Below are 17,938 nucleotides of genomic sequence, written 5' to 3'. Positions count from 1 at the left end.
ATTTGGTTTTGCATTCTAGGCCGCTATCACGACGACCTCGTCGGCTGCCGTCGCCGCCGCCCGCCCGCCGCCGCCGCCGCCTCGGCGGCACTTTTGGACGGCAGTAGTTTTGTTAGACGCATGATGGGTTGATTTTGGAGCATGTCGTCGGCATTGAGGAAATGGTCGCTGCCCCACGTCTCGTGGGTGAAGCCGTAGGTGAAGTTTGGGTCTTGCAGAATCTCGGAACGGTAGGCTACGGCGCGGCCGGACAGGCAGGGCAGGCCGCCGTCTATCCAGTTGCAGGCAGTGCAGTCGAAATTCCTCCTGACCAGGTAGATGGCGCCCAAAAACTCCCAGATGTTGGAGCGGTTAAACCGGCGAATCTGCTGGTTGGTGCCGACGCCGCCGACGCGTGGGTCCTCAAAGGGAGCGAGTATCCATTTGGTGAACTTTTCGGGCAGCCAGACGTCGTCGTCGAGCAGCAGCGTGATTTTGGTCTCGACCTCGGGAATGGCGCGACACAACTGCCGGCGCTTGTTGGCCTGGCTGACGGACAGGACCTGGATGATTTTGGGGCTGCCCAGCTCCTCGACCATCTGATAGACACGCTTGACGCGCGAGTCAGGCGTCACGAGCAGCAGCTCAAAGGGCTCGAGGCGGTAGGCGCTCTGGACCGTCTCTTTCAACTGCTGGAGATCCTCGGCCACGGTGGGGATGATGACGGTCATGTCCTTGGAGGTGATTGTGGGGTCGTCGACGGGCTGCATGGGCGTGTAGGTCCAGTTGCTGGCCAGGTTGACCCATAGTCTAACATATCGAAACAAACTGCGGCAGCGAGTCAGTCAGGGCCGTGGCGAGGTAGGGTATATGGCAGGTAGGTAGAGACATGGCACGAGGCGCGAGTCGACATACAAAAGCACCGAGAAGATACACAGCCAGCTCCAATTGGGGAACAGGGCCAGGGAAAAGGGAAACATGACGGCGGCCAACGAGTGTGGTAGGGCGCAAGGGGTGACTACGACGACGACGGAGTAGGGTAGACGAAGATCACATCGAATGGTGGGAGTGAAAAGCCGCTTGCATCGGGGAAGAGGCGGAAGTGACAGGTATTTAAACACATGGTTGCGAGCGGGCTAGGGCGGCGAGGACATGTTTCGCTTCCCGGCGCTGTTTAAGCTGCATGAGATTCCCTTAGCAGACTTTGGGGTAGTGTGAACATGGCTGGAGCATGAGGTAGTCGCGAATTTCCAGAGACCGGGGGGGGGGCGTAGTGGGGGGAGGGGGGCGGGCGACGAGTCGGGAATAGCACATGCGGTCTTATGCCAAAGCGTCATCCGTGGATGCTTGGATCCCGCCAGCCGTTGAATCGCTCGCATACTCCAAGGCACCCTAGATGCAGCGCGGCCAGGGATCGACTGCGCCGTGTGCTGTGTGTTGATGACCAGGGCCACAGTGTAACCGCCCCGCGGTTGCTCCGGTGCTTTTTGCACGACGAGGGAGGGGGTGCGAGGGCACGAGACAGCGCCGTGCCAGTGCGAGGGTGAGAGCGCGCGCGCGACTGAGGTGAGTGTGCCAGTGGCTCCTTCCCTCCCCTCGCGCCGCCGCCGCCCCCCTCCTTCCCTCTGCTGCCTCCCCACTAATACACGCTCACCTCATGGCGCCATTCACTCGCGCACGCACACACACACACACGCACACACACACGCACACACACACATGCACACACACACACCCACACACATACGCTTCTCACTCACTCACTCACTCATTCATTCATTCACCCACCCACCCACACTCGCCCACTCTTACCACACTCACTCACACTCACTCACTCTCTCACTCACTCTCTCACTCACTCTCTCACTCACTCTCTCACTCACACTAACCCACCACCACCACCACCACCACCACTACTTCCCACTACACCTCCTCGCTCGCCTACTCACTCACTCGCCCGCCGGCTCACCCACCACGCCCGCCTAACACGCCCGCCCGCCGCCGCCGCCCAGGGCGCAGCAGTCCTCCTGACGCCCGCCGCAAAATACGGGCCCCCTCGCTCGCTCACGGCCATGCGGCTGATGATCGATGGGTCCTCGTCACTCTGCGACCCCGCTTGGCGCCAGACACCATCTGAGATCAAGCGCTCTAGGCCTGTCTTGCCCACTCCAACTCCTCTTTAGAGTGCCCCATGCGCTAGCCGCTGCAAGCGGACTCTAGCTGCCCGGCCGCAATGGCGACGATAGGCGCTGCCCTCAGTCTGTTGGCCGCAGGGCTGGCGTCTCCAGCTTCCGTCCGTACATTGCCCTCCCGCCACTGCCAATCCATCGCTTGCGCCCCCGGTGGTCCACGTCCGCCACATACACACCCGACGGCGGCGGCTGCCCTCGCTGTTGCCGATTGCTGCCTCTCCGTGTATCCATCTGTGTATGCATGTATCTATGTGGGGGCGCCGCCTGCGTGTCTGGCTGTCCTGGCCGCTGATCCATGGACCAAAGGAAAAAGATAATCCCAGCCAGAAAAATCGAGTAACGAAAAAAAATTGTCGTCGTATCCGGACCTCTGCACCCGAAGCAGCTTCTCCTCCCACGCTGCAGCCGCGGGGCGACGTTGGGGCCCTGGGGCCCTGGGGGCAGCCCATGTCATGTGATTCGCCGGCCTAACCTGCCCGTCGCCGCCTCCCTGGCTGCTGGCGGCTGCTGCTGCTGCTGCTGCTGCTCCTGCTTGCTGCTGCTCCAGCCATCTAAAAGCACTAGTGCCGTGTGCTTCTCCTACATGAGCCGACGGCTCTCTCGTCGGCCACATTGCCCTTTCCAGCGGCAAGTCGTCGACGGACGTGCCGCAATCAATTTCCTTTGTGCCGCTGGGGGCAGCCGCCTTGCAAAAGGTACCGTCGCCGGAACAACAAGTACCTCGTCCACGTCCGCTTGCAGCAACACCTACTTCAGGCATATGTACGACGCTGCAGAGACGGGGTTGCTGTCATGCTCTTGCAGATCCAATCCTCGGCCTGCGGAATCACTTACGCGCGCCCAATAACCTCCTTCTCCCGCCATGCTCAGAGGCTGGCTGTGCATGCTGCATGTAATATACCAAGGTGGGTGCGCGCGCGTCCATCCTGCGACCGATCCAACGACAGATGGGCTGCTGGTTGGCGCTTCCCTGCATGGAATCCTGCCTGTCAGTTCCGTCCATGTCTGCATTTAGACACTGCAAAAACCCTTTCGGACTCTCTTTTCGGGCCCCCGTTATCGTACGAGCAAGCATCCCATGCTGGCGTCGCCTTCCGATGCTCGCAACGCTGTCGTGGCCATGCTATCCAGATGCCCTACTCGCTACATGGGCCATGCAACCCGTCCAGATACGGCAAACTCACCTCCCGCCGGCGTACACCTGTCAAGACTCTTTGGGAAATTGCGTCATCAAATACCACAAGGCATGGGGGTGTGGAAGGCTGATCCTCCGCGTGCTGCGGATCGCCTGCCGCTTCCTCGCGAAGGCCAGCGCCTTGTAGCTGTTTAACATGCAGCTGCGCGCTTCTGCGCGCCATAATGAGAGGCAGGGTTCGTCCAAAGACACTGGCCGCGCATGTAGAGCCTCAAACACCACGACGCCGCTAGCAACCGTGATACTTCTCTTTCGCAGCAACCAGCACCTCTTTACTACTTGCAGTTGCAACACGAGCAGCGGGCTCGCTCTGCCCACTGACCAAATGTCGTCGCGAACCACGCACACCGCGACTGCCTCGCAGCTCGTATAGTGCTCACACACCTGGAGTCTAGCCAACTGACCTTGCTCTTTTTTCCCATGTCAAGGAGCCTTGTAAAATGTGCGCCGAACCTCTACATCGGTGACGCCATGTCTTGCATGAGGAAACGGAACCCCCCCGCGCCGTGTATATTAGTAGAAACGGGATATTGATTCAAGGCTGACCAGCCTTAAAACTTTTCACTGTCACTTGCAGCCAATGGAAATTGAACCGGCAAGCGAATTCTGTCCGACTGGTTGCCAAATATGTAACAAGGTTGTAAGAGTACAAGATAGCCATCCTGCCTTGACTCGCGCGGGATCCGCAGCATGCCTTGGACACAACTTTTGCAAAAAAAAAACAAGCTTTGCTTGGTGTCGAGCTCGACTCCCTCGCCGTGACCCAAACGGAATACTGGTGTGACAGCAACGGAACTGCCGACCAGAAGAGGCTGGTGAGTTGAGGGGGGGTTCCCTAAGACATTTCCAGGGCTTGTGATCGCAAGATCTTGCAAATCTTTTACGTCGCTATCATTGCCACAGAGATCGAGATCCCTGTCCTGTTCCGAGCAGCACACGACTACGCCTTTTGAGATTGCTTGCAAAACAGAAGGGCATTGGCCAAGCAAGTGCTTTACGGAAAGTGTCGCGGCTTTTTGTCGAGTATCTAGCGTCGCTTGTTGAGCCATGTGTACAATTGTCAACATGCACAGTCAACCGTCCTGTCCTGTCCGGTCAGTGATAACTCAACATGGCCCTAGTCCATCGGATGCTGCTGCTGCTGCTGGTGATGATGGTGATGATGACGATGGAGAGAGACGCAGTCCAGCCTTGTCGCCTACCGCGCGCGCACAGATCCGGCCGGTGTCAGCAGGCAGGTCTCTGGGGTGCACATCTGCTGGAGTAGGCCGGGTATCGCCAGTAGCTGCTATACAAAGCGCATAGGGTCGACTTAGCACGGCAGGCAAGTGGTGGTTGCTGGCCTGGCGAGCTACACTCAACTAGACGGCTAGCGCTGGACAGTCACATGGGGTGCTCTATTTCACACCCTGCGCACTACCCACTGGCAGCATGTATTTAGCGACGGGCTCAGCCAAGCGCACAGCGACATGGTAAGCACCAGCGCCTGTAAGGGTCAGATTTTGGCAGAAGCGCCGCACGCCTCTCAGCGCTGGGGCCAGGGTTGTGAGCGCCATCCCTGGAGGCCTGCCTAGGACTGCGGTATTTGTTCGGATCGCCCGTCTCCAAATGCTCTAAACACTCTGGGGGGCGGGCACCCTTGCCCTGTTCGTTCCCCACACACTCACACCATCCTGCTGCCGAGCTATCGATGGACTCAGACGTCATTCCGTTGGCACTGCAACAGCCCCCCCGGCTGATCACTCGACCCACGGCCAAGGGGGTGAGCAAGAGAGAGGGGCGCGCGACAGCTCCCAGCTGCTGTTTTCCGTCGTCTACCGCATCGTTCCAGCTGTCTGGCCAGCCCCTTCGGCCGTACCGCCACGGCTGCTGGCCTGTCTCGAATGATATGGATTATCTCCCGCACTACCGGAGATTGAGGGCCGCTGCAACGCAACTCTCACAGTGTTGGGGCCAGGGTGGACATGGATGTCATTAACCACATCTGCAGCCATCTGCAGACTCCTAGCCGCTCCATCGCTCGGAGGGCCTCAAGGCTGGCCGGACAGCCATGATCCTGCTTACCTTTCGCGAACGGTGTGAAAAGCCCTTAGCTGCATCCTTACCAGAGGAACTTTGGTAAGCCCTCTTTCTTGTCTTTGTTCGTCTGCCACCCCCCTCTTCCCCCCCCCCTTCCATCGGCCGCGTTCGAGCCGATTACACTGCTACGACCTTCAAGTGGATTCTTGTTTTTTTTTTCAGTCAACGTCGACCCAAGCCTTTTAGTTGGTGGGCAATTACGTCGACCCTCTGTAGTGGGGGGGAGGCCCAGTGGGACATGGCAATCTGGCGCAGTGTTTCGCCAGGCCACACGCACCCCCATTACAAAAGTTTTCTAAGCGATGCGAGCGATCGACGAATAGAGGATCAGGCGATGTGCCCTTGATGTCGTGCATACGGCACGCCACGCCGCTGTGGTTTACCGAAAAACAGCGTTAGCTTGGCAGGTCTGACAAGGCTCAAATTTCCCTCCCTCAGAATCAACTGACTGGTCTCCCCCAGGCTGGACTCTAGATTGACCATCGAGATGATAAGCCCATGCGTATACAGAAACTTTCTGTGGCAATTATCTACGCATACTGCTTATGCCCTCGTATCGAACAACGCCTTTTTTTCAGTCGGCCGCGCGTCGGACCCATGCGAATATGCATGCAGCAGCATCCAAGCAGACATGCCTAACAGGTCTAGGCCCTGTCGAATATCCTTGAAGCCTTTCATCGCAGATGCTGCCCTCTTGCAGATTTTTGGAGCACAATCTCAGCCTTTGGAGCATTCTTATGACACCTGTCCATTGCTGCAACCCCCTGGATTTGCAAACAGAAGCGACGCCATGAAGCGGCAAATAGAGCTTCAACCATGGTTTGCAGACCATGTGCTCGCATGTCAAACTTACTATCCAGCAGCACATGTCGATTGGTCATGCAAAGATCCGGGGTCACACCAGCCACACATTTCGCATTTTCACGTGTCACATATTACGAGGGCGTTTATCGGCTCACTCCGCAGCCACACAGACACGCTACCGTTCTATCCTATCCGGTAATATAGTGCTAGCAGCAGCGTGCATGGTTTGTGTCGCATCACTTATTTCCCTTCCTATCTGTGGTATGTATGGGAAAAAGGGTCAAGTGATAAGAAAGCCTTTGGACCACCAAATCGGCAGGTCCATTATTTACAAGCTAGACAACTAACGAAGAGGCTATACAAGGTCCAACCCTCCTGTTGCGCGCAGCTCAGCACACCACTTCCAGTATGAGAGGGATTACACACATACACGCACATACCAGGGTAGCCATTCGAGGATACGAGGCTAGGAATGCAAGACACTTTCTAACCAGGATCCAGCTCTCGCCTTTTTTCCCCTCTTTGCAACTTGAGTTGCACAACCGCCGCTTTTATTTAGGAGAACGTGGGTGATTTTGCTTGGTGGTGCAGCGCAGGCACAATAGGGGGGTTTCTTCTGCTCTCACGATCCTGCTGTTACCCGCATCCATCGCCACCTGCGGATAGTGTTAGACGCGCCAGGCGACCATAAATACCTTTGGGGCCCTAGATCATCTGCGAGGATCACTGCAGCAGCCTTGGAATTGCTGCTGGATGTCGACTTGCATGCTGGCGAGAAAAGCAAAGAAAAAAGATTTTTTTCTTCTTCTGCCAGACACACCTACACACACTCGCATACACATGCATACACACACCCTCCCAAGACTGGCCTGCAGGCCAGTAGCATCATGCAAGGCTGTAAGTAGGGGTGTCATTGGCCCCGAGGGAATTTAGGCTGCGAGACGCGGGGGGGTTGTGTGTGTGGGACGAGGCCACAAGATCCATTCAGGCGTGATTTCTGGGAACGGCCCATCGGCAGACCCCTTGGCTATTTTCCAGTAAACAAATTCGATGGAAACGCATCCCTGGCGTTTTTTGAAGTTCCTATCTCGTCCTAAATTCCACACCCACACCCACACCCGTACTCACTGCCGATTCGCAGCCTGATGCAGATTCTGGTCACTACCAGATTATACAGAGTAGATAGGAAAGATGAAGAGAAAAACTTGATCATACTCTCCTGTTTCTCTTTCTCTTACTCACTCGCTTTCCCAACACTCTTCTTACCCGCTTTTGCCCCTGTAAATCACACATGCACATATAGCCCTTGCCCACCGGATGCGACCCCTTGCTGCATAGCCGACATGGGTAGCAGGGTAAGTGTAGGGTAGGGTAAGGGTAAGGGCCCCCCGACGCCGCCCCTTGCGATCAACCCATGATATCCATGTTTTTTTTTTCTTTCTTTTTTTTGCCCTTTCGCAAGACACCCGCCGACCCACTAGCATAAGCACAAGAGCACAAGAAATCCATCCACTAAGCCGCAGGTGCGCCACACGATTCAAACAAGGGAAGGAAAGGCGAGCAATGCTGCAGCCCTTGTAAAAAAAATATATCCAAGAAGAAAATACAAGACGCGGGATTGGGTGGCGGAGGCTAACGCCGGACGGGGGTGTGGGTGTGGGTGTGGGTGCGCTGCAGTCGGGGGACTTGGGCGTGTCCGTAGTAACTTACACATGTACACATGTACATGCTTGCTGTAAGTGCACACATATGTAGGATTTTTCCTGCGTTTTAAACACGAGTATACAAGTGCGAGTGGGAGTTGGATCCACTGTTTACTGCTGCTCGTCATAATACATACACGTACATACATGTAGGGGTGGGAACACAACTAGTATCTAGTGTGAAGGCAAGATGGATACAGAGCAGAAGTACATGGTCGTAGGTGTACAATTAACAGTCAAAGTGGGTTTGGAAGAACCACATCCACTCACTTAACCCACCCACCCACACACTTACATACACACAGACACATACATACATGCACGTCACGCAATACTCGCATACACACACACACACACACACACACACACACAACACCCGTGTCCATGTCTGTGCCCGCACACACCCGTCGCCATCCCTTGTCTTCCCTTGTCTTCCCCACCCACCCACCCACCCACACCCAGTGTCAGCCCAAACTCCTGCCCGCAGCTCACCCGAAAAAGGAAGAAATAAGAGCCCCACTCTCTTGTTCGAGCTTTGCTGTTCAGCGTGGCAATGTTGAAGAAAACACTCTGGTGCGCAACAACAACAACAACATTATTTGAAAAACTACGTGCTGGGGAGGAGTATTTTTTTTTCTTTTTGGAGTGTTTTGTGATGTAGTAGCGAGTTGGGTCTTTCTAATGCTGTTTATCTTTGCGGTTAGGGGGGGGGAGGTAGGTGTGTTTGTACGTATATCTAGATATGAATGTGAATGTGTACATGTAGCGGTACATGTAGCTGTACATGTACATGGAAGTCACTGCAACGCATCCATTGGCTCTCCATATCTGTATGTCTATGTTCATGTATGTACCTTATCCGAAGGCGTACTTACTTACCCACCCACCCCCCTTGCCTCCTGCCCCCCCCCCCGCTGTGTGGCTTTTTTTCTTCTCTTTGTATCTTAGATTCTTAGATGCGAGGTGAGGGGGGTAGGGGGGGTTAGGGGGGGGAGAGGCGCCGCGGGCTCCGAGTACGTTACTTTACTTTAGTTTACATAACTTTATTTACTCCGAGTACTTGTATATTTACTCCGGCTTTTTTTTTACTCCGACTGGACTTTTTTCTTTTCTTTTCTTTTCTTATGTACATGCGTGCGTGCTTGCTCGAGTCAGGCATTAAAAAAAAAGAAAAAAGAGATACGGGAGTGTGCAAACGGGGGGCTGAGGAAGTCGTACTAAGGGTAAGGTAAGGTAAGGTACTGGCTGGAATGGAACGGAGGCGAAATTTTTGTATTCGCCCGCTTTCGGGAATAGCCGTGCTGGACTCGTGGACTTTGTTGTTGTTGTTGTTGTTTTTTCTTTTTCAGGGGGTAGGGTCACCGACTCGCGTGCATGCTGCAGGCGTTGGAGGCGGCGTCTTGGGGCGGGTAATGATATACTACGGGGATTCAGTTCGGAGGGCGCCGAAAGCTAGGCTGAGTGGGGAAGGAAGGAATGGAAGGGTGCAAGGATTGGTATTTTATTTTACGGTTAAGAAAGTAGGCTCGGTATTGGGTTGGATTGGATGGTGGAAATGTGGGCTGGAGGAACTTGCTTGTTTTGGTATGTCGGTGCAGAGAGGAGGCATCATGGTGGAATCAAGTTGAGTGAGATTGTAGAGAATTTGTATAATCTTGGAGAGTGAGAGGGGGATGGATACGAACGAGTCAGCTAGTTGATTAGTTTATTAATGCAGTGAGCAAGCCGTGGAGTGTAAAGGGCGTAGAGACATACTCTTATTCACAGACACATTTGATAATTACAAGAATGACGTGGGTGTATGTACTTGTAAACTTGGTAAAGTGCCCGTGGATTTACATCAGAGAGCAAATTATATACAAGGGGGTGCCAGTGTCAATGTCTGAGGGTAACTATGCATCAGTGAGTGGTATACACAACGCTCTCTTCACACCCCCTGAATACCCAGAAACGAAAGAAGCCTGCTACCTCGGACCTGCAAATCGACCCGTCTCTCCTCCTCGCCGCCAGCGACGCCGCCATTCTCCCCGTCGCCGAATACCCAAGTCCGCAACACTACCAACCCGGCCAATACCAGCTCACGCCCCAGCGCTCCCTCGACCACTACCAACACCAATACTACCCCGCCTCCAACATCCCCATGCCCCTACCCGTCTACTTTCGCCTGCACCCCCACTCGTCAACCCCCTTGCCCGCAAAATCCATCTGGCTCTCCATTCTCCAGGCCCCGTCTGTAACACAGCTGCGTGACCTCGCCATGCGTGAACATCCGGGTACCGTAGTGCATAAGCTCGAAGGCTTGGTTTTGCACAGAGCTGCTGGTGCTGGTGCTGGTGCTGGTGCGGGCCAGGACGGCAGAGACGTTGTTGTAGATATTGCGAATGATGAGGAGTTGGGCGCGTATTTGACGCATGCGAAGAGTAGTAGTGAACAGGGCGCTGGGCAGGGGAAACCGACGTTTCTGGTGCTGTTGGGTCCGGGTGAGGGGGCTTGTTATGTTTAGGAGAGTTTTTTTTTGGGGGGGGGGTCGGTGTTTTGCTGAGAACTTGAGATTAGTAGGGTGATTTGAATGTAGATATTGCAAGTGAGAGTTATAAATGAATTTTATGGTTGGATTACCTTTTCTTTAGTGAAGGCGCGGCTGTGTAGGTTGTTTCCGGGAGTTCTTCACGGCTGAGACTTGTGTGCGGTCTTCTCTTGTTGCCGAGTATTGTTGGATGTGGAGCGACAACAGGCGGCGCGGGACCTGGGCCTGGTCCTTGATGAATCTGTCGCTTCTTGCTGGGATCTTTGGATGTCCTCTCCTGTTGTTTCCTCTTCATCACATCTCGAGCCAATACTTCGAGGGCTTTCAGCTTCTGCGCATAGTCCGGATGGTCTTCGCCTTGTGCAAGCGCCCTGACGAGATACTCAGACTCATTGACCCAAGCCTGCTTCAACTCTGTCCAGTGTGCTTCGCCCGCCTCGTGTTTGTTGGTGAAGTGATCTGTCCTCAGCTTCTCGGCAAAGGCGCTTCGTACATGTCTTGTCTGCTCGGGATTCAGTCCGAGGAGATTCTTCGCATCCGCCAAAGTCATGCGTGTATCCATGGTCCGTAGCCGCTTCGTGACATCCATGCATATCACATCTATTGACAGTGCCCGCTGGCCTTTTGGCCGAAACAACGCATCGTGACTTTGCAGAACTTCGGGCTCCTGCTCAAAGACTTCTGCCAAATGTGCATTCTCTTTGATCAGCTGCTGTACTATCTGCGCCCACTTCTCCGGTCCAGCAACCGTCTTCTTGACGACCTCTTGTGCCTTGCACAGTTCAAGAAAACACTCACGTACTTGGCGGTACATGTCATTGTCTAGGCCAAGATACGCCTTGGCTTCGTCGATTGTCGTTTCAGACGGAAATCGAGGAGGCTCGCCAGGCGCATCAGCTGGTAGTCCTGCCCAGCCGCGAGTTCGACGTCGTCGTTTCCGCGTACGCCATTTTTCATCACTCTCGGCCTGGAGCTGTTGCTGACGCAGTTGTTTTCGAAGCGCCTCCTCTGGACTCAGGCCTTCGGTGTCGGGATCGGGTATGATGGGTCGTGCTTCTTCCGAAGGCTCTTCGGGCTGCTGCTCAACCTCGCTGTCATCTTCACTCGTAGAATCTGCCAGTATCGCGTTCCCCAGCTGATTGATGAGCCCTCTGTTCGAAATGACCTTGGCCCTCTCCTTCTTCGTTTTCTTTTGTATCCGTCCATCGGCGCTGGTCGTCTTCTTCGATCTAGCGAAACGCCTGCCATAGTTTGCCGTCATAGTCCGTTTTTACCGCGTCGCGCCACCCCCCCCCCCCGCCATGGTGTATTCCTGGGACGATAAGGAGGCCGTGTGCTATCGGCTGTATGTGGAGGAGCGCAGGAGTCTGGAAGAAGTGATATCGTATTGGGAGGCCCGGGGCTTTACCCCAAGGTAGGCTGCATCCATTGCTGCGCCGTGTACCTACCGCCCATCACCATGCTGACGATATTTCCCCAGCAAGCGGGCGTTTCAGACGCAGTTCAAGGTGCGTCGCCAGTAGAGAGCCAGATTCCACGACAATTGACACAACGGCAGCGATGGGACTTTCCGAGCAAGCAGAATCCCGCACACAAGAACCCCGCCCTCGTCGCGCGGCTGCACCAGCTATGGGAGCAGAACTACACGCAAAAGGACATGGTGGATACCCTGCAAGCTGAAGGCTTCAGTATCAACGACCGCGAGTTGCTCCGCCTACGACTCAGACTCAAGCTTTTGCTCAGAGAGAGCGTTTCGTCGCTTGCGCAGTTTGCCAAGAAAAGGGACCGTTGGCCTCGGCATTCGATGCACCGACGGGCCAACGCCGACCTCCTCGGATCTACCTCGCCATTTTGCGCATAGCGGCATGTACCTAGACTTATGGCCCTATCTACGAGGGGGGGTGGGCGGTAAAGGCACCCGGGTCTCCCGCCGCGTGAGAAACTGAGACTGTACTTTGCATTGTATCCTTCTGCTGTCGTTTCGTTCTTTGCATACCTTGTGCACCCCACCGTCCGGCATCTGCATCTGTCCTCGATACCCCACACCCCACATTAAACCCGACCATGTCGCACGCCCGCAAGAACAGCCTGTGGACGCCTCCGGTGCTGCCGGTACCGCAGCTGCTGTCAGGCAAGTCCATGATGATTACCGGTGGTGTCACGGGCATCGGTCGAGCCATTGTCCTCGGATACCTGCAGCATGGTGCCAATGTTGCTGTGAACCACCTAGGCGACGACAAGTCGCGCTCGCAGTACCAGAGCCTGGTCGAGGAGGCCGCGGGAAACCTAGATATTAGCAAGGAAGATGTGCAGAAGAGGCTGGCCGAAGTCCCCGGAGACGTAGGCAATCCAGAGACAGGCAAGAAACTCGTAGCGACAGTCGTGGAGCGCTGGGGCCGCTTGGACGTTGTCATCAGCAACGCGGGCGTCTGCGAGTTCAAGGAGTTTCTTGAGTGCGTATAGAAACTTGCCTCTACTCCTTCACATTCAATCTCCTTGCTCCGCGAAACTAACGCCGATAATAGTATCTCCGAAGACCTCTGGGCCTCGACCCTAACCACCAACCTCACAGGCGCATTCCACACCATCCAGGCCGGCGCACGACAAATGTCTACACAATCGCCGCCAGGCGGCTCGATAATCGGCATCTCGTCCATCAGCGCGCTCGTCGGCGGCGCCCAACAGGGTCACTACACGCCTACAAAAGCTGGCGTCCTCTCGCTCATCCAGTCGTCGGCGTGCGCGCTCGGCAAACACAACATTAGGTGCAATGCGCTGCTGCCGGGCACAATCAAGACACAGCTCAATGAAAAGGATCTGGCGGATGAGGAAAAGAGAAAGTACATGGAGGGTAGGATACCGCTTGGTCGCACCGGCGTCCCGAGTGATCTCGCTGGTCCAGCCGTCTTCTTGGGCAGTGATTTGAGTGCCTATGTCAATGGCGCTCAGCTTCTGGTTGACGGTGGGCTGTTTGTAAACTTGCAATGATTGTGCCATGAGGAATTGAAACAGTTGAAATGAATGATTATGAAAGGGAGATATAGTGACTGAAATTAGATGTTTTGACTGCAGCAAGAAGACCGAGTGGTGATGATCTCCTTCAGGAGACATGTGGTTGAGTATTCCTGTCTGCTTCTTGCACTGCCAAGTCACCGAATGCAGGGTAATATGTGCAGGATTGCATTTGACTCTTTTTGGTATAGTCGAGTCAGGACTTCGTGAAGCTAAAGTCATGCGAGATAAATGATGCAAAGTCAATGTAAATGTCTCAAACAGGCATGCCGTTCCGTGGAACTCCCATTCTATAATGGGTATCGTGCAAACTCCGTCGCTATGATGCCATGATAACGCCAGTGAACCAGAAATGCCACAACAAACGTGATGCCGCCTCGCGGCTGGAACGCTCAAACCATAGCCAGAATTAAGTCACCTGTGATGTGTCAGAACTATTACGATATACTCAAAGTATGGGACATGAAGATCCCAGTCAGTGGATTCACTTACCTCGGCAATGTTCTGGCGCTCAATGTAACTTTCTTGGTTGACATCCCTGCCCACACGCCAATACACATCCGTATAGTCGGCGCAGTTCATCTCGCGCAAGAATTGTTCGTCGTGCGTGATGACGAGCAGCTGAAAGTTTGCCTGCTTCCGCCGACTCTGGATGATCTGAGACAAGGACTCTGCGAGTCCCTTGATGTTCTGCTGATCGAGATTCGTGGTCGGTTCGTCGAGCGCAATCAACCCACAGTTTGTACCAAAACATTCAGCCAGTGCCAGACGAATAACAATGGAAGCGAGGACCTTCTGGCCGGCAGAACAGCGCCCCCGCATGTCCATCTCGGTGTCTTGCTTGACCATCACAACACGGTAGTTGTATGTCCGGTTGCCTTTTCCGTCACCATCAGAGGCAATGCGGATCGTGTCAACGTCCGTACCCTGGTATGCATTCCGCCACAGTTCGGCAAGGATACGATTGATTTCCTCCATCTTGAGCGTGTGGTACTTCATAATGGCCTTGTCTAGAGCGCCAGCATAACGACCCAGGTCTTCAATGGCAGCCTTGGTAGCCTCGACCTTGATGTGTGCTTCACGGTACTGCTCTGCAGAGTCTTTGTAGAGATCCTTGTACTCGTCCATGAGCTCTGTTAGCTGATCGTCTTTGTTCTTCATATCCCGCTCAACGCCCGTTTTTTCAATGTTCAGTTGGCGATATTGTAGGTCCCAGTGCTCGGCTTCACGCTCGTAGTGCTCCTTGTCGCGCTCGGCACCCTGCTCTTCGAGCTTTTGAATCTCAGCTTCTAGGCCTTCGAGGGAGCGCTTCGCCTTTCGGTAACGCAAGTTGTCACTAATGGAGCGTTTGCTGGCCTCTGTGTCTCGCATCGTGTCTTCGATCTTTTTAATCTTTCGAGTCACATCAGTCATGCTAGCTTCTATGCGTGCAATCTCACCCTGGAGATTCTCAATCTCTCGGTGTGTGTTAGCAAGCTGGTCCGGGCCGCCACGTTCAATGTAGGCAGCAATCTCCTCATTAGCCTGGTTGAGCTGGCGAAGGCTGTCCGACAACTTGGAGGCTTCATCATAGGCACGCTGAACACGGTCGTTGCCACGGCGATTGATGTCATCGTATTTGTACTGTGCTTGCTCAATCTCAGGATCAATGTTTGCAATATCCTGGTCAAAAGTGTGCATGGCTTCTCGTTGTTTGCTGTTCTCTTTCCTTAACTCGTCCACGCGGTCGGTAAGAGCCCGCTTCTCTTTCAGCTTGGACTGAGCATTGTTCAGCTCGGCGCTGATATCACGTACACTCAGCTCAAGTGTATTGATCTTACTGCGAAGCTTGTCTCTATCAGCAGTAAGCTGGTCCAATAGGTTTCTGGCATCGCGGCCATCATCAGACACCTGCTTGAGGTCGGTCTGAATAACATCAATACCCCGCGAGAGCCCGGCAGATTTCTGCTTTTGTGCCAGTTCAGTGATCTCGGCTTCAAGTTCCTGTGCCCTTGTGTAGTACCCCACAATGGTCTGTACCTCCTTTGTCAGAGATTCGACTTCTTGCTTTGCAGCCTCCAGCTCATACACAACAGCGTCCTGATTTTCGAGTTGCTTGTTGAGCGTGTCCCGCTCAGCGGTCAACTTAGCAAGGTTCGCTTGGATTGCGGGGATTTCAGTGTTACGTAGACGAATCGCCAATTCATAGCTAGGCTTGGCGTTGCGGGCAGCCTCCAGCTCAGCAAAGACCACATCCGGATTGTCCGCTTCCATGTTTTTCTTTGCTTTTGCAATAATGTCCTTCAGTCCCTTTATGAAGCCAGCCGTTGTGAAGTCTTCCTCGTCATCATCATGAAGAGTCCTCTTGCATAGTCTGCAGATGTTGTGCTGTTCGGCATACTCTAAACATTTACTCATGTAGTCAATCTGTGCGTCAAATTTGGCCTTGTCTGAGGAGATGGCCTGGTACTCTTCTTCAAGCTCTTGCAAAGTCCCATCAAAATCTGAAATATCGTCCTTTTGTATGGATTCCTTGACCGTGGTCTCGTATTTTTCGAGTACAGTCTGCTTCTGCTTCATTTGCGATTCCAGGCTGGACATTTGGAAATTGACTTGATCCAACTTGGTCTGCGCAATGTCGCGGCGCGATGCAGCCTCCTTTGCTTTATCCGCTTTTTCTGAAAGCACCTGTTGGAAGGTTGTTTCCAAGGTGGTTGGATCCCAGTCTGGATCAACAAGCTGGGAAAGACGCTCGTTGTGGACTCTCTTCATGGTCGCTAAGCTGTGTTGCTGGCTATGCAGCTCGTCCCGCTTGACATCGATAGAGGCAGATTCCCGAGCCTGCTTTGACGCGTTGCCAAATTCAGCCGTCAGGCGCTCTTTGCGGTCCTCCAATGCTCGTAGATTGGCCGAGGCTTCTGATATGCGTTCCTCATAGCGCTCAGAAGCAGCTGAAGCCACCGCATCTTGCAATTGCTTCTCGACATCCCGCTTCCTGTCTTGCAGAATGGCCTCGCTGCCTTCGTCCGCCTTGATCTGGTTCACGGTCCTTTGAAGCTCGGCAATGCGTTTGTCGTTGCTCGTGATCTGACTGCGGGCAGACTCTTTGCTCTGACACAGTCCAGATTTGCGTGTGTTCAGCTGGTTGAGAGCCTCTTGGGCTTCACGGAGATCACGCTGGGATTCCTCGCGTGCTCGATCGAGAGTCTTGTTCTGGTCGCGGGACATCTTGGTCAAGATCTGCTGAAAGTCGGCCACCTGCTTTTCCGTGATGGCATAGTCGAAGCCTCGGATAGCATGTCGCTTTGCAGCTTCCTTTATGGAATTCTCACGATATTGGATCTGCTGCTCGTGCTGCTCTTTTTGTGCCTCGTATTTTCCAATCTCGCTCTGCTTTGCTCCCAGGGCATCCCGTCTCTCTTCCAGCTTGTTCTTCAGTTCGAGATATTGCTCCTTGAACTCTGTGACCTGTGTGGAGTAGGTCGCCACTCGCTCCTCGTACTGGTCTAGCATGTCCTGCAGCTCTTCATCCGATTCGGCCAGCTCTTTCAGATTATCCTGCAGCTCTGCCACGTTCTGCTGGTTGATGCCGAGCGTCATGCGCTTGGCGTCTAGTTGCGCGACAATCTGCTCGAAACGGGCGGCATGGTTGAAGGCGTCGCTCGCCTTCTGCTGGGCCTCTGTGCATTTTGCATCGACCTGTGTGTATGTCTCGCGCAGCTTCTCGATCTCGTCAAACAGCTTGGCCTGCCTGTCCTCGCTCTTCTTTGCGCGTGATTTGTCCTCCTTGGCATTGGCCTCGATTATCTTGAGCTGGCCCAGGTCGACGTTGCGGGCTTTCCGAATTAGCTTGATGTTCTCAATGGCTTTTGTGTACTTGAGGGCCTCGAAGATTTCATCAAACTTCTTCTTGAGGGTGGTGGCGTCGGCCAATGGCCACAGGCTGTCTTCCTGGTGGCAGAAGATGACGTTTTCCAGGATGGCTTTGGAGACGCCGAGATACTGGGGGATGATCTGGTCGAGCTCGGCGACGCGGGTCGAGATGGAGTGCTTCTCGCCGTCCTTGATCATGAGCAGCGAGCCCTCGAGCGTCTTCTGGCTGCGGGCGTTCTTCTTGACCGTCACCTGCAGGTTGCGCGTGGCCACCATGCGCACGCCCGAGGTGGAGCGGAAGGACAGCTTGACCTGGGCGAGCAGCTCCTTCTCGTTGCGCAGCTTGGGGTCGTGGATGAAGGCGCCGCCGGTCCTGCTGTTGGCGGGCAGGTCGCCGGTGGTGGCATACTTGAGCGACTCGATGATGGTCGTCTTGCCGGAGCCGTTCCAGCCGACGATGAGGGTCAGCGGGGCGGTAAAGACGATGGTCTCGCCTTTTTCCGGGCCGAAGGAGCGGATGCCCTGGATCATCATGCGGTCGATTTTGGACATGGCGGCGGTGCGCGCGCAGGGCGGCGGGGGCACGCTGGGCTGG

At 54.5% G+C, this 17,938-nt stretch overlaps 7 protein-coding genes across 7 annotated transcripts; 4 read left to right on the top strand and 3 right to left on the bottom strand.

Moving 5' to 3' along the window:
* Nucleotides 1-26: 26 nt before the first annotated feature.
* On the bottom strand, nt 27-959 carry SETTUDRAFT_29940 (glycosyltransferase family 2 protein; the record flags this gene model as incomplete). Its single annotated transcript, XM_008021981.1, has 2 exons — nt 27-807; nt 895-959. The coding sequence occupies 2 exons, from the start codon at nt 957-959 to the stop codon at nt 27-29; spliced, it is 846 nt and encodes a 281-aa protein (XP_008020172.1).
* Nucleotides 960-3,249: 2,290 nt separating this feature from the next.
* SETTUDRAFT_152514 (uncharacterized protein) lies at nt 3,250-3,501 on the top strand (the record flags this gene model as incomplete). Its single annotated transcript, XM_008022443.1, has 1 exon — nt 3,250-3,501. The coding sequence occupies one exon, from the start codon at nt 3,250-3,252 to the stop codon at nt 3,499-3,501; it is 252 nt and encodes an 83-aa protein (XP_008020634.1).
* Nucleotides 3,502-9,830: 6,329 nt separating this feature from the next.
* SETTUDRAFT_29939 (uncharacterized protein) lies at nt 9,831-10,455 on the top strand (the record flags this gene model as incomplete). Its single annotated transcript, XM_008021980.1, has 2 exons — nt 9,831-9,854; nt 9,901-10,455. The coding sequence occupies 2 exons, from the start codon at nt 9,831-9,833 to the stop codon at nt 10,453-10,455; spliced, it is 579 nt and encodes a 192-aa protein (XP_008020171.1).
* A 112-nt stretch (nt 10,456-10,567) lies between these two features.
* On the bottom strand, nt 10,568-11,740 carry SETTUDRAFT_29938 (uncharacterized protein; the record flags this gene model as incomplete). The annotated part of the gene is made up of 1 exon (XM_008021979.1): nt 10,568-11,740. One exon carries the CDS (start codon nt 11,738-11,740, stop codon nt 10,568-10,570), a length of 1,173 nt encoding a protein of 390 aa, XP_008020170.1.
* Nucleotides 11,741-11,780: 40 nt separating this feature from the next.
* Nucleotides 11,781-12,340, top strand: SETTUDRAFT_18092 (uncharacterized protein; the record flags this gene model as incomplete). The annotated part of the gene is made up of 3 exons (XM_008021855.1): nt 11,781-11,893; nt 11,960-11,987; nt 12,038-12,340. The coding sequence occupies 3 exons, from the start codon at nt 11,781-11,783 to the stop codon at nt 12,338-12,340; spliced, it is 444 nt and encodes a 147-aa protein (XP_008020046.1).
* A 203-nt stretch (nt 12,341-12,543) lies between these two features.
* Nucleotides 12,544-13,502, top strand: SETTUDRAFT_132966 (uncharacterized protein; the record flags this gene model as incomplete). The annotated part of the gene is made up of 2 exons (XM_008022442.1): nt 12,544-12,932; nt 13,005-13,502. 2 exons carry the CDS (start codon nt 12,544-12,546, stop codon nt 13,465-13,467), a joined length of 852 nt encoding a protein of 283 aa, XP_008020633.1. The 3' UTR covers nt 13,468-13,502.
* Nucleotides 13,503-13,670: 168 nt separating this feature from the next.
* SETTUDRAFT_162116 (uncharacterized protein) lies at nt 13,671-17,925 on the bottom strand. Its single transcript, XM_008022441.1, has 2 exons — nt 13,984-17,925; nt 13,671-13,909 (listed from the first exon to the last, which is right to left on the bottom strand). Exons 1-2 carry the CDS (start codon nt 17,893-17,895, stop codon nt 13,901-13,903), a joined length of 3,921 nt encoding a protein of 1,306 aa, XP_008020632.1. The 5' UTR covers nt 17,896-17,925; the 3' UTR covers nt 13,671-13,900.
* Between the last annotated feature and the right edge of the window lie 13 nt (nt 17,926-17,938).

The sequence above is a fragment of the Exserohilum turcica genome (genome assembly GCF_000359705.1).
Source record: "Exserohilum turcica Et28A unplaced genomic scaffold SETTUscaffold_1, whole genome shotgun sequence".
Lineage (NCBI taxonomy): Eukaryota > Fungi > Ascomycota > Dothideomycetes > Pleosporales > Pleosporaceae > Exserohilum > Exserohilum turcicum.
The sequence above is the reverse complement of the archived record's forward strand: the minus strand, read 5'-3'. Positions and strand labels throughout refer to the sequence as shown.